This window comes from Podarcis muralis, chromosome 13 (assembly GCF_964188315.1).
Source record: "Podarcis muralis chromosome 13, rPodMur119.hap1.1, whole genome shotgun sequence".
Classification (NCBI taxonomy): Eukaryota; Metazoa; Chordata; class Lepidosauria; order Squamata; family Lacertidae; genus Podarcis; species Podarcis muralis.
Window position 1 is genome coordinate 5,025,299 of NC_135667.1, and position 14,150 is coordinate 5,039,448.

Here is a 14,150-nt window from a genome sequence, read left to right on the forward strand (position 1 = left end):
AGATCGTCAGCTCTTCCTCTGCTAAGGAAGTGATTTGAGGATTTTAACACTTCTGATACCTGGGTTCCTTCTGAAGTCTAATCTAAACTCATTAAGGCCCAGTTGATGGCCTTATTAGCAGGGAAGGTTTAATTGCTTCTGGATTCTATAAGGTGCTCCAGGTGCTGCACAGCTGCTCGGTCCTCTCTCTAATCTCAGGATTTATTTCACATAAATTAAAAAATGTCTGTTTCAAAATCATACAAAATCATTAACTGGCACAAGGATTTCCAGGCTTTATACTTTAGCTTTGAATGGGATAAGGCAACCAAAATGATCAGCAGGCTGGAGCAACGTCTGTATGAGGAAAGGTTGCAACATTTGGGACTTTTTACTTTAGAAACAAGGCTTGTAAAGTGGGCGACACCATGATGGGTTCTATTCAGATAACTTTTATTTCTGTTAGACCAACTGGCATTAATGGACCTAAGTTAGTCATGGCCAATAATTTTGGAGAGTCTATGCTGAATAGAAATTGGTTGAATACAACTCCGTTGTGCATGTTCATGCATAGTATGGAGAAGGTGTATAGGGAGGTGTTTTTCTCTCATGAGACTAGAACTCAGGGACATAAAAAATAGTAGCAAGTTTGTATGGCGAAGAGTGCTGAGCGCAAGAGCATCAAATCTTCTTTAGCGTTTCTTTGCTATTCTCTGAAAGGGATGATGTAGGGTTTGCATGCTTGAACTTACATTGTTGTTTCGTTTCCCCTTCTTCCTAGGCCTCTGATTGCCAAAAAGAACCCCAAGATTCCGATGTCTAAAATGATGACTATCATGGGAGCTAAATGGCGGGAGTTCAGTGCCAACAACCCCTTCAAAGGTTCGACGGCAGCTGTGGCTGCCGCAGCTGCCGCAGCTGCAGCTGCAGTAGCTGAGCAGGTGTCGGCTGCAGTGTCAGCTGTCACTGCTTCACCTGAGCCACAACCGCCACTACCACTGCAGCCTCCTCCTCAGCCTCCTCCAATCCGCAAAGCCAAAACCAAAGAAGGCAAAGGTGAGTAGCAGGAGACCTCAGGCCTCACAGAAGGATGTGTGTGCACCCGTGTGTGTGCAGCGCATTAGACAAAGCTTTTGGCTTGATCTGTCCAACTTCCCTTTGCTGTGGAAGCCAGACCTCTCCAGTGTTTTGACACTGGAGCTCTGGAGAGTGGTGGTGGTGGGCTAGTGGGATACAATGTGTGTGTCAGCAGAGTGGCCTTGAGTTTTTCACACCAATAGCATAAAGAGCCAAGATGTCAGATCTTGTGCCTAGAGCTGTGGGGCTGATTCTTCACCCTGGACCCAGAGATCTTGGCTCCCAGCAATCCATACCCCAGCACACCAGGACTCCACTCTTCTCCCAAAGTACAGTGGTGCCCCGCAAGACGAATGCCTCGCAAGACGAAAAACTCGCTAGACAAAAGGGTTTTTCGTTTTTTGAGGTGCTTCGCAAGACGAATTTCCCTATGGGCTTGCTTCGCAAGACGAAAACGTCTTGCAAGTTTGTTTCCTTTTTCGTAAAACCATTAATACCCAGGGTGCATTGCTTGAAGAGGTGCAGTTGCAACTTGACTTCGAGGAGCAACTCATAGCACGCGGTGTGGTAGCCTTTTTTGAGGTTTTTGAAGACTTTGGTGATTTTTGAAGCTTTTCGAAAACTTCTTTTGTAGCCATTTGGTAAGTTAAACTTTTAAAACTTTTTTTGGGGGGTTTTGGATTTTGGGTTGGGGTGTTTGGAATTCAAGGACTTGGTGTTGGGGAGGGGTTTGCAAGAATCTGGAAGCTTGTGTGTTTCCCCCCCCCCCCCCGCATTTTTATGATTTTTTGTGACCATTGGGCCACTCTGCTGTTTTTTTTAAAAAAAATTCTGGATTTGAATTTCTGTGTGGTGGGTGGCTGGGGGAACAGTTGGGGAGGGGTTTGCAAGAATCTGGAAGCTTGTGTGGTTTTTTCCTGCATTTTTATGATTTTCTGTGACCATTGGGCCACTCTGCTGTTTTTTTTTTAAAAAATATCTAGATTTGAATTTCTGTGTGGTGGGTGGCTGGGGGAACAGTTGGGGAGGGGTTTGCAAGAATCTGGAAGCTTGTGTGGTTTTTTCCTGCATTTTTATGATTTTCTGTGACCATTGGGCCACTCTGCTGTTTTTTTTTAAAAAATCTGGGTTTGAATTTCTGTGTGGTGGGTGACTGGGGGAACAGTTGGGGAGGGGTTTGCAACAGTTGGGGAGGGGCTGGGGGAACAGTTGGGGAGGGGTTTGCAACAGTTGGGGAGGGGTTTGCAATTTCTGTGTGGTGGGTGGCTGGGGGAATAGTTGAGGTTTTTGAAGACTTTGGTGATTTTTGAAGCTTTTCCAAAACTTCTTTTGCAGCCATTTGGTAAGTTAAACTTTTAAAACTTTTTTGGGGGGGTTTGGATTTTGGGTTGGGGTGTTTGGAATTCAAGGACTTGGTTCTGGGTTTGAATTTCTGTGTGGTGGGTGGCTGGGTGCTTTTGAATTTTTTGGATGTGAAGCACTGATTTTATTTTTTTGGGGTTTGCGAAGGTAGGAGCTGTGCTGCCATGGGACCCAAGAAGACTGCTGCTGCAGAGGCTGGCGAGGGGAAGAAGGAGAAGGTTACGCTAGAAATGAAGAAGGAGATCATCCGGAAGCACGACGGTGGAATGCGTGTGACAGACCTCGCCAGGGAGTACGGGAGGAATCCATCGACCATCGGGACCATCCTGAAGATGAGGGAGAAGATCCTTGCGACTGATGCAGCCAAGGGAGTCACCAGGATCGTGAAGAACCGCCCAGCTGTTCTGGAGGAGGTGGAGAAGTTGCTGCTCATCTGGTTAGAAGAGAAGCAGCGTGCAGGGGACACAGTGACTAAGACTGTCATTTGTGAGAAGGCCAAGGCCTTGCATGCAGACCTCGTCCGGGAACAGTCAGGAACCTCAGGTGAGCCAGAAGTCTTCAAGGCAAGCAGAGGCTGGTTTGACCGGTTCAAGACAAGATCTGGAATCCACAGCGTGGTCAGGCATGGAGAGGCTGCCAGTTCTGATGTTTCTGCGGCTGAAGACTTTGCAGCGGAGTTCCTGGAGGTTGTGAAGATGGAGGGCTACGTTCCACAGCAGGTCTTCAACTGCGACGAGACCGGGCTGTTTTGGAAGAGGATGCCCAAAAGGACTTTCATCGCACAGGAGGAGGCCAAGTTGCCTGGCCACAAGCCCATGAAGGACCGTCTGACCCTGCTCTTCTGTGCCAACGCAAGTGGCGACCTGAAGATCAAGCCCCTGCTGGTGTACCACTCGGAGAACCCACGGGTCTTCAAGAAACACAAGGTCGACAAGGAGCAGCTGAGTGTCATGTGGCGATCCAACAGTAAGGCTTGGGTCACACGTGTGCTGTTTGTGGACTGGGTCAATCTTGCTTTTGGCCCTGCTGTCAAACAGTACCTGCTGGACAACGACCTGCCGCTGAAGGCTTTGCTTCTGATGGACAATGCTCCTGCTCATCCTAAAGGCCTTGAGGAGGACTTGTTGGAGGAGTTCAGCTTCATCGGCATCATGTTCCTGCCGCCTAACACCACGCCACTGCTCCAGCCGATGGATCAGCAGGTCATCGCCAATTTCAAAAAACTCTACACCAAGGAGCTTTTCAGGCGATGCTTTGAGGTGACTGATTGCACCACCATCACCCTGCGGGAATTCTGGAAGGACCACTTCGACATCGTCACCTGCTTGAAGATGATCACCACGGCCTGGAACGGGATCAGCCAGAGAAATTTGAATTGCGCTTGGCGCAGCCTGTGGCCGGACTGTGTGGCACCAAGTGACTCTGATGCACCAGAGTCAACAGTGGTGCAGGACATTGTTGCCTTGGGGAGGACCATGGGCCTGGAGGTCACAGAGGAGGACATCAGCGAGCTGGTGGAGGAGCACGACCACGAGCTGACCACCCAGTAGCTGGTCGAACTGCAGGCAGAAGCTGCGCAGGAGCAGGCCTCGCTGGAAGAGGAGGAAGCAACTGAGGAACAGCTGTCCTCCAAAGAACTGAGGGACATTTGCCTGAAGTGGAAGGATGTGCAGGCTTTTGCACAGCGGCACCACCCTGACAAGCACGTGGCACATGACCTTGCGAACACTTTTGATACGAGGGTCATGTTGCCTTTCAGGGAGGTGCTGAAAAGGCGGATGAAGCAGCAGACCATGGACAGGTTCTTCAGCAAGAAGCAAAGAGTGGAAGAGGAATCTTCTTCGAGTTGTCCCCCAGAGTCTTAGAAAATGTACTGTACACTTTGTTGATTTTTAAATGTTTTTCTGTCATGTTTAGAAACTTAATTTATTGTTCCTTCAATTTTTGAAATGCTCTTTACAGTATGTGTGACTTTAAAGAGCAGTTAATAAACTGTTGTTGTACCAAATTTGGCTTTGTTTGGACTTTTTTTGACCATAGGAACACATTAATTGAATTTCAATGCATTCCTATGGGATTTCGTGCATCGCAAGACGAAAAATTCGCTAGGCGAAAAAACTCGCGGAACGAATTAATTTCGTCTTGCGAGGCACCACTGTACCAACTTTAAGCCCTCTAGTTCCCCACACCCAATGACAGCCTCACTTCTCTGTCCAGTGAGGCATCCACAAGCAAACTGACTCCCACTGCTACCCAGCAGAGGTAGGATCATGTGACACCAAACCAGAAGGACTTTGCTGACTCAGGGATGTTCCACTTCAGCTCCTTTCCTACCTTGCCCAGGTTAACAGCAGCTGTTCTGTTTCTATGGTGATCATTTTTTACCACAGCCTTTTACCTTGACATTCTGCTATCTCAGGTTTCTCAGCTTTCATACTCGCATGCTCTTCTCTCTGGCTTTACACATAAAAAAATTACAAAAACTGTTGCCTCCTTATCTTTCATCGCTTCCTCTTTTCCCTTTGTTTTTCTGTTGCCTGGTCACAGCGCCAGTAGCCAAAGCTCAGTCTTGTAAGGACATCAACAGAAATAAAGGAGGATTGGTTAGATTGGTGAGAAGGTTAAAAAGTGGTGCCGGTAGCACTGTTTCCCCCACTGCCTGGGTGGCTGCTGCAGGGCACCCCACAGTGGATTCCCAAGGAGGGTCGTCAGTGGAAGCAGACAGCATTACTGGTAGTGCCCTGAATCTCCTAGCAGAGCATAAAAAAGCAGTATTGCTAGCTCAGAAACCGCTGTCTATTACCAGCTGTTGTTGCCACTCTGGTCTCCTGACTGTCTCCAGAGATAAAGATCTGCTTTGGGGCAGCACAGTGAGGTTTGAGTGGGCCTCCTTATGCAGGAGGGCTGCTGGAATGCTAACGTTTTCCCCCTTGAGGAACAAGTGATGCCATTTTCTGATCTTGCTGCTGAGGGGGGTTATGTAGCAACAGCAATACCCAGGGGTCTGCTCCACTCATATGGATGGCAAACCACATACAGTGGTGCTTCGCAAGACGAAATTAATTCGTTCCGCAAGTTTTTTCTTCTTGCGAGTTTTTCGTCTTGCGAAGCACGGTTTCCCATAGGAATGCATTGAAAATCAATCAATGCGTTCCTATGGAGACCGTCCGGGGACAGAGGGGAAGCGCCGCGCGCCTTCCCCTCTGTCCCCGGACCTGTTTTAAAGCAAGGGGCAGCGGGGAGAAGATTGCTTCTCCCCGTTGCCTGCCCCGCAATCTCCGGGGACAGAGGGGAAGGCACGCGCGCCTTCCCCTCTGCCCCCGGACCTGTTTTAAAGCAAGGTAAGGGGCAGCGGGGAGAATCGCGCCTTCCCCTCTGTCCCCGGAGATTGCGGGGCTGGCAACGGGGAGAAGCGATCTTCTCCCCGCCGCCCCTTGCTTCAAAAGAGGTCTGGGGACAGCGGGGAAGACGCGCTGCGCTTCCCTGCTATCCCCGGAGCTTGCGGGGCAAGCTTCGTTTTGCGAAGCAAGCCCATAGGGAAATGCGTCTTGCGAAGCGGCTAAGAAAACGAAAAACTCCTTCGTCTAGCGAGTTTTTCGTCTTCCAAGGCGTTTGTCTTGCGGGGTACCACTGTACAGGATTCCAGCTTCTGCTTTTCTCTGCTGCTCAATCCAAGAGTTCCTCAGTGAAGATTGCACTGGTTGCGCTGCATGGCTGATGGCGCTGCATCCAGTACTGTAGCAGCTTCTGGTGGTACTTCCTTGGTTCAAGTATCTACACTGGATCTAACACAGCAGGCTGTAGCTGAGGAACGTACACAATAGCTAGGGACCCTGAGCTAGTGCTTGAGAGGGGGAGCTGTGGCACCACTGCTCACTTCACCAGCAACCCTCCTCCGACTCTTCTTTGGCTTCCATTCCTTCCAAGCTCAAATAAGCAGTTCAGGATCCCAAGTACACACTACTGGGCAGATATCTGCTGGCCGTAAAATTGCTAGGGGTTCTGGATCCCTGCAAGCTGTCAGAAAATACTTAGGGAAAGGAAAGGTGCCTCCAGCTGCCGGGGGGGGGGGGGGCATTATTCAGAGGACTGCAGGGAAATAGACTAACAGAGAAACTTCTGTAAGTCCCAGAGATTAAGGAGAATGGAGTGAGGGTGGTCTGCCTGAGGATGGTCTGCCTTCATTGCTAAGCACTTACTCCCAAAGTGCTCTGAGATTGCAGGACCCAACCTCAGAACCTGTGCAGCAGATATCTAGGGCAGCAGCGTTCTTTTGTTTTTTGTTTTAAGCACAAACCTGCTGTCAAGCAAACCCGTTTCCCTCCCCCTTTTCTAATGTCATCAAAGAGGAGTAGGTGGCTCTCCTACAGACTAGGAGGGACAGTAGTGTGACTCAACATTTTTATTCTCTACCACAGCTGATCATGGAGCACCTGCGTTGACAGGTGGCAGCCCTGTCCTCAGTACTGTCCTGGCAAGATCATGTTCTTCAGGCACTCATGAAGGAGCTGTTTGAGTTTCTATGTCTGAAGCTCCTCTTCTGAAGGTGCTTTCCCATGTGATGATCACATTATCACAGTATGCCTCTGAATGACAGGCTCCTGTGTATACACCTCTTGTGTATTATAGAAAAGGGCAGAGTGATTTCAAGACTAGACTCATCCTTTATCCCTAAAGTTAATTCCTTGTCCCATCACTCTCAGGAGCTAATCCTGTCTTTCTTTGACCTTAACCCCTCTGAAGAAGGCTTGGTACAAGCTAGACATGCGCAAGGCACTAAAATCCATTTCAGAAGCACTGCGCCCTTCAGGCACTCAGATTGCCTCTGTATTTCCTTTAATCCCTCTAACCTAGGCCAAAACATGCCTAAGACATCTCTGATTAGGTGGATCAGTGCACATATATTGCTAGTTCTTGAGTTCAACTGTTTAACATCACGTTGAACTCGACCAGGGCAACCTGGCATCACTGCAGCCTTTTCTACCAATGCTTCAATATTAAAGATATGAAGGTGTGTGACTTACTCCTCAGCAGATACTTTTCATTACATATTGTAGGATGCATGCCTGTGCTTTGACAGAGGTAGCATTTGATAGGAGTGTGCTGCAACATGCACTGCTGCTGTCTTAGATATCCATATTGGGATGCCTGCCTCCCAATGGACACAGAATGGAACCTTGCTCCCTTATTGTGAATGCCCATCCTGGCTCATTGTGACCAGAGGCATCCAGCCCTGCCCTTCTTCAGGTGGTTGGGTACCAACTGGCACATGGGGGCTTTGGCTATAATTGTACACCTGTGCCAGATGTGGGGACTCTTGTTATTTCTGTTTTCCTAATATTCCTTTTTCCTCCAGTTTCTTAATGCACACAATATGTGATCGGCTTGTTAAGGAATTGGAACTGAGGCTAGGCCTCCTGAGCCAGCACAGTGTTTCATTTTGGTGTCACCTGATCCTGCCTGCTTTAGGTGGTAGTAAGTAGGAGTCCATTCATATAAAGATTCCACCTTCACACTTGGCCAGGATAGACCTTCATGGTAAGCGACCAACACCCCGTTCTTTCCGAGAGGAGCGGTGTAGAAGAGGACAGCAGCCAGGACATTTGGCTTCTCAGCATCTGGTAGTGGGAATCTCTTGCCAAGCTCTGCCATCTGTTTGCTGCTTTGTAGCTTCACGGGAGCCAATGTCTTCACCCCAAACGCCTATCTATTTGCTCTTCAAATGTGTGTGCAGGGGGTGGGGGGAGACAGAGAGCACTGAACACATTCATATGGCAGCTTGCTTATTTATTTGTTTATTTCAACAAAAGGTCCAGGCCACAAGAAGCGGAGCAAGAGTCCTCGCATCCCAGAGATGAAGAGGAAGATGAAGGGGAAGAAGATGGCGCCTCTGAAGATCAAGCTGGGCATGATTGGGGGCAAGCGCAAAAAGAGCAGCTCAGTAAGACCCTCTCCTTGTCCACCGGGTGTGAATGTGGAGACTGGGTGGAAAGTGATGGGCAGATGGGCATTGTTTCTATTTGTTTGGTGTTTTCGGACTGAAGAACTGTGCAGTTTTAAAAGAAGACATCGCAGCTACCTGCCAAAATCGGATTTCTGTGACCTGTTTTTGTTATGCAAATACAGCTCATTTGCTTCCCCTTGGCTCTTTTGCTTGCTTATTGTGCTTGTGCTAGTCATGGGGAGGGTTCTTGGACTGACCTTCTTTGCTGCCCTTCTGGCTTTTGAGATTTCACCAGGTGCTGCCATAGCCTGCACAATGTTCAGCTTGCCTTTGAAGCCATCCTGCCCCACCACAGGCATAAGATTTTTCTTATGGGCTATGGTAGGAAACCAGGCTAGACTGAGTTTGCATGGTATGACTGGAGGTATGCTTGTTTGCTTATAAAATCACTTCTGTTTTCTTCTTGCCCCCTCACCTTTACCTTATAACTGTATTAAGTGGTGCTGTATTCTCCCTGCTCCCACCCCCTGACCATAACTGAGGAGGGCTGGATGTCAAGCCACCTCCTTTTTCTTCTTGCTTGCTCCTTGGGGCAGATACTAACCTCAGGTGCCAAGCCCATCCCCCCCACCTCCCAGCAACCATTTCCTCTCTCCCCATTCCCCCTTACTTCTGCTTCTGTATGGGCCTTTCCTAATGGAGGGCTGCTCCGGTTATGTACAGCATTTGTTTCAGAGTGACGAGGTGGGAGAGCCAGAGGAAGAATCTGACCTTGACAACTCCAGTGTTCACAGCTCCTCGGTGCGTTCTGACAGTTCAGGGCGGGTGAAGAAACTCAAGCGGGGCAGACCTGGACGGAAGAAGAAAAAAGGTGAGTGTGGGCTGTAGGTTAGAGCATGGTAGTTAGGTAAACAAACTCATTTCCTGGTTATAGGATAGATGCAGCTATCAATCACTCCTAACCCTGATGGCTGTGTTCTGCTTCCATGGTCAGAGGCAATAAACTTCTGAAAAACAGTTGATGAAAACTGCAGAGTGGGCAGAGTGTTGTTGTACTCATGTCCTCCTTGCAGGCATCTGGCTGGCCACTGGGACAACAGGATGCTGAACAAGATGGGCCACTAGCCTGAGTTCCTTTGGGTTAGAAAAAGACAGTCTTACTAGATTTCCCTGTAAAAAGAACGACAGAAGGGACAAAGACTCGCTTTCTCACTCAGCTGCCAGGGCAGAAGGGCCATTTTCCAAGTTTCCTGTTTGTGTGTGGAAAGGAATTCTGGGAAGTTTCAGCCCCACCTCCTTCCCACTGGTTTGTGTCATTCACAGGCCCCCATAGCCCTGGAGAGAAGTTTCCATTCAACCCACCTTTCATTGTGCTAATCATCCAGCCTCTTCTCCCTTCAGTTGCTGCCTTTTCAGTTCCATCCCCTTTTGGGGACGAGCGGTAAATGCAATTTGTTGAATACCCCTCAGTTTCTAAGGGAGGAAGATGGATGACTCCCAATCCTAGACCTGCCCTGGCCCAGGTAAGGGAGTAGGTTGTACGTAGCTCAGGTGCCTTCATGCCATATTCTGGTTTCTCCCCACTTCCCGGCCCTGCAGTTGCTGGTGAAGAAGAGGCAGACGGCTACGAGACAGACCACCAAGACTACTGTGAGGTGTGTCAGCAGGGCGGGGAGATCATCCTCTGCGATTCATGTCCCAGAGCTTATCACCTGGTGTGCCTGGATCCGGAGCTAGACAAGGCCCCCGAGGGCAAATGGAGCTGCCCCCACTGTGTAAGCTGCTCACCTTTCTTCCTTGTTCTCTGCACACTAGCACCTCCCACTCTGTGTCTCCCCCATTTCCAGGGAAGGGGCTTGCCTGTTGTAGCCCTTGCTCTGGTGCCATTCCCGCTTAGGAGTCCAGGATGCTGTGCTAAAAATATATATTAAAAATCCAAAATATCAAGCTCTGAAAATTCAGATACTGTAGCTGGGATAGATTGTGCAAAAAACAATGAACTTGCACTTTCTAGTTCACCTTCTGAGTGCAAAACTGTCCTTTCCCTCCCTTTGTTTTAAATTAGTGCTTGGGTTAGGGATGGTGGGAAAAGAGGGACTTTGGGGGGTGCTGTGTGCATAGGGACAAGGAGGCAGGGGCTGGGGTTCAGTGGAAGGACTCTGATTGGTCCATTCAGATGCCTTGTGGTTTCAAAACCCTGGCATATTCTTGTACCACAAAGACTAATGCAATTGAAGTGGGGATACTTGCTCTTCTGATGCTATTCTAGGAACCCAGATCCTGCTATTATTGGCTGCAAGGATCTGGATCTCTTTGAAAAATTATATTTAAAAAAAATATTTAGCACATGTGCTGCTGAAGCTAGTACCTAAATTAATTTTTGAGAGCTACTCTGGGCTTTTAAAGCTGTGACTCTTCTACATACTTCATTTTCCTTTGCCGAGAATTCAGGCTGTGTAGAAACAGAAACCCATGAATCTGAAATTCATCAGAATAGCTGCTGGATAGGCTCTGGCTTCTGCTGTTTGCAGCTCCAAGTGCTCCTACTTGCATGACCCCTATATCATAATCCAGCTCTCTCTCTCTGGGTGTGTCATGTCCCTCGCCTGCAGGAAAAAGAAGGGGTGCAGTGGGAGCCAAAGGAGGAGGAAGAAGAGTACGAAGGGGAGCTGGACGATGCTGAGAAGGAGGAGGAGGACGATCACATGGAATACTGCCGCGTCTGTAAGGACGGGGGCGAGCTCTTGTGTTGTGATGCTTGCATCTCATCCTACCATATCCACTGCCTCAACCCGCCGCTTCCTGAGATCCCTAATGGGGAATGGCTGTGTCCCCGTTGCACGGTGAGGGCACTGGGAGAGAGGGCATCATGCTGGATTTCGGGGTGGGGGAGGAGTGGCTGTGCTGTGAAGAGGGTAAGAGAGAGAGACCAGCCAATGCATTTACTTGTCAGTAAGGCTCACTGGTTACATAAAGGGTTGCCTCCTGGACAAGAGGCTTTGGTGGGTGGCCAGACTCCCTGTGTCTCTGACACCTTCTCTTTCCCATCCCCAGTGTCCCATGCTAAAGGGACGGGTCCAAAAAATCCTGCACTGGCGATGGGGGGAGCCTCCGACACCAGTCGCTGTCGCCCTGCCACCCGATGCCAACCCAGACGACCCACCGCCCAAGTCTCTGCAGGGTCGTTCCGAGCGCGAATTCTTCGTCAAGTGGGTCGGGCTGTCCTATTGGCACTGCTCCTGGATAAAGGAATTGCAGGTACAACTTTGACTAAACTTGGGGCTGAGGCAGCTATGCCTTCGGATAAAACTCCATGCCTCGTCAGAGAGTGCGGGACCCCAAAACTGGAAATGAATGGTGGGATGACAGTTCTGTCAACAGCACATAAGGAGAGCTTGGAGTGTCTGGGCATTTGAACCCCTCCACATAGCATCATTCAGTCTTTGGGCAGCTTCAGCTCTTTGCCCTGCCTTCGTCCTTCAGCATAAACTTAAATCAGTGTCAGCGCAACTGTGGGCTGGGGTGAACTTCTTCATTCCCTCTCTTCTGCCCCCAAGGACTGCCACCTCTCCCTGGCATCTCTTGTTTGGGGAGGCTCCCAGCACTCCAGCTCCAGCAGTGTTGTTCTGCTGTTGCTCTCTGGGCACGGGAAAGGTGCCAGCCTGTTTGTGCAAAAACCACGTCCGTTTGAAAGGTGGTATATTAGAATGGGAGAGCAGCAGCAGCAGCAACAACACATGTCTGTCAATGCCAATGATAGCCAGAAGTTCCAACCACTCTATGTCCCAACTACTTCTAATGACTGGATGCTGAGCATAGAGATCACCATCATCAGGGTGTCCTGTATGTGAGCCTCCTTCAGGCATGTCACTGTCTTCATCAGAACCATGTGTGCTGTTGCTCTTGACCCATCATGGCAGAGGCTAGATGGCCACTGATCAGGGGTGCGGTCGCAGTGGGTTTTCTGTATCAGCATTTGATTCAAATCCTTATATTTCTCATTCACGTTTACTCAGTTTCTCACCTTTCTTTTTGCTTCCCTTTCTCTGCCCCCTCCCCCCCACAAATCCCAGCTTGAGATTTTCCACCTAGTGATGTACAGGAATTACCAACGAAAGAACGACATGGATGAGCCCCCGCTGCTTGACTACGGTTCTGGGGATGACGATGGGAAGAGTGAGAAGAGGAAGAACAAGGATCCTTTCTATGCCGAGATGGAGGAGAAATACTACCGCTATGGCATCAAGCCTGACTGGATGACCATCCACCGTGTTATAAACCATAGGTCAGCTTGTGTGTGCGTGTGCACGCTTGTGTGTGCATACTTCATCCCCTATCACAATGATGCCATAGCTCAAGGGTGGTGAACCTGCAGCCCTCAGGTCAGATCTGGCCCACTAAACCACTGCAGGTGGTCGACAGGCATTGACAAAACTGAGCTCCTCTTCTCTGCAAAGGCAACTCTCTTGCTGGAAGGTCTTCCCGATCAGGAAACAGGAAGGAGTATTCCTTCCTGTTTCCTGAGCATTAAGACCTCCTGCCAGCAGCACAGGAAGGAGGAACCTTTGTAAGGTCAACCAGTGGGGCTTTCTTCCCCATCACAATGCTGACTTGAACCTCTCTCCTCTCCTCTCAGCTCAGCAGTGCAATGGGGATGCGTGCCATGCATACATCCTAGTGTGGTGTGTGCCAGCATATGTGTGTGTGTGATCTGCATGTGTTTGGTTTGTGCATGCTGCATATCTGGCAAGCATGTGTGTGTGTGGTGTGCATGCATGCAGCCCTCGGACATCGGTCAGTTGTGAATGTGGTCCCTGGACCCGGGAAGGTTTAGCCGCTTGTACTGTAGCCCACGGCCAGTGCACTGTTAGTCCTGATGAGACCTAGGCATGTGTTGGATACTTTGCGGTGAGCATTAGTGGGGTCACCCAGCGGGGAGTAATTGAGGTATAGGTGTTGGCAGCCTGGCCACTCCTGGGAACCCCACCTTTCTTTAAAGAATATTTAATCCTCAAGGTTCTGAAGAATAAAATGGATTTGAACGTGACCTTTGTGCGTTTATCCAAGAGAATCCTTCTAAAAGATTTCCATATCTTCATGATATTCACCGGCTTAGCCAGGGTCGCCTTTGTTGACTTAATCCCATCAGATGCCTTTTGGTGAAACAGAGTAAGCAAACCCAGTTTGTGTGTTTTCTTTTCTTTCTGCTTCTTTCTCTCTTTTCTCTTTGCGCCGTGAATTTGCTTTGTGCAGCATTGACAAAAAGGGCAACTACCACTACCTGGTGAAATGGCGTGACCTTTCCTACGACCAGTCCACGTGGGAGGAGGATGAGATGTCGATTCCCGACTATGAGTACCAGAAGCAGGCCTATTGGTTTCACAGGTGAGGAAACCATGAGGGTGGCGGTGGGGAGGGAGGCACTGAGCAGGGCAGGATTGAGCTGCCTGGCCCAATGCACCATGGGCCATGCCTGAGATTCCAGAGTGAGACACAATGGGGCCTTCCTCTCTCTCCACCCCCCCCCTCACTCTCTAGAGAGCTGATAATGGGTGAAGACCCTGCCCAGCCCAGGAAGTACAAGAAGAAGAAGAAGGAGCTGACATCGGAGGACCCGCCGAATTCCCCCACCAACGATGTAAGCTCTGGGGTGGTGGCTAGCAGTGCAGCCACTCCTCTGCGGTGCTGGGCACCCTTGATACTGCAGCACTAGGCTGGGAAGGGAGTGCAGCCTGACAAAGAGGAAAGCTCTGTGCAGCTGATGGGCCCAAGACATTTTAAATGGGGG

At 49.6% G+C, this 14,150-nt stretch overlaps 1 protein-coding gene across 8 annotated transcripts in view; it reads left to right on the plus strand.

Annotated features, from left to right (window-relative positions):
- Positions 1–14,150, plus strand: part of CHD3 (chromodomain helicase DNA binding protein 3) — a 66,239-nt gene that overhangs the window by 24,237 nt on the left and 27,852 nt on the right. For 6 of the 8 annotated variants that reach the window (XR_013390332.1, XM_077916844.1, XM_077916845.1 and 3 more), the window contains exons 5-13: positions 761–1,035; positions 8,229–8,359; positions 9,086–9,233; positions 9,962–10,137; positions 10,975–11,205; positions 11,417–11,620; positions 12,436–12,647; positions 13,616–13,747; positions 13,901–14,000. Coding sequence is in view for 7 of the 8 variants with exons in the window: in XM_077916844.1 (XP_077772970.1) it covers positions 761–1,035; positions 8,229–8,359; positions 9,086–9,233; positions 9,962–10,137; positions 10,975–11,205; positions 11,417–11,620; positions 12,436–12,647; positions 13,616–13,747; positions 13,901–14,000 (1,609 nt within the window). In the remaining variant the exon portion in view is untranslated. The remainder of the gene's footprint in view (positions 1–760; positions 1,036–8,228; positions 8,360–9,085; positions 9,234–9,961; positions 10,138–10,974; positions 11,206–11,416; positions 11,621–12,435; positions 12,648–13,615; positions 13,748–13,900; positions 14,001–14,150) is intronic. The other 2 variants (XM_077916846.1, XM_077916843.1) reach the window with 2 other exon arrangements.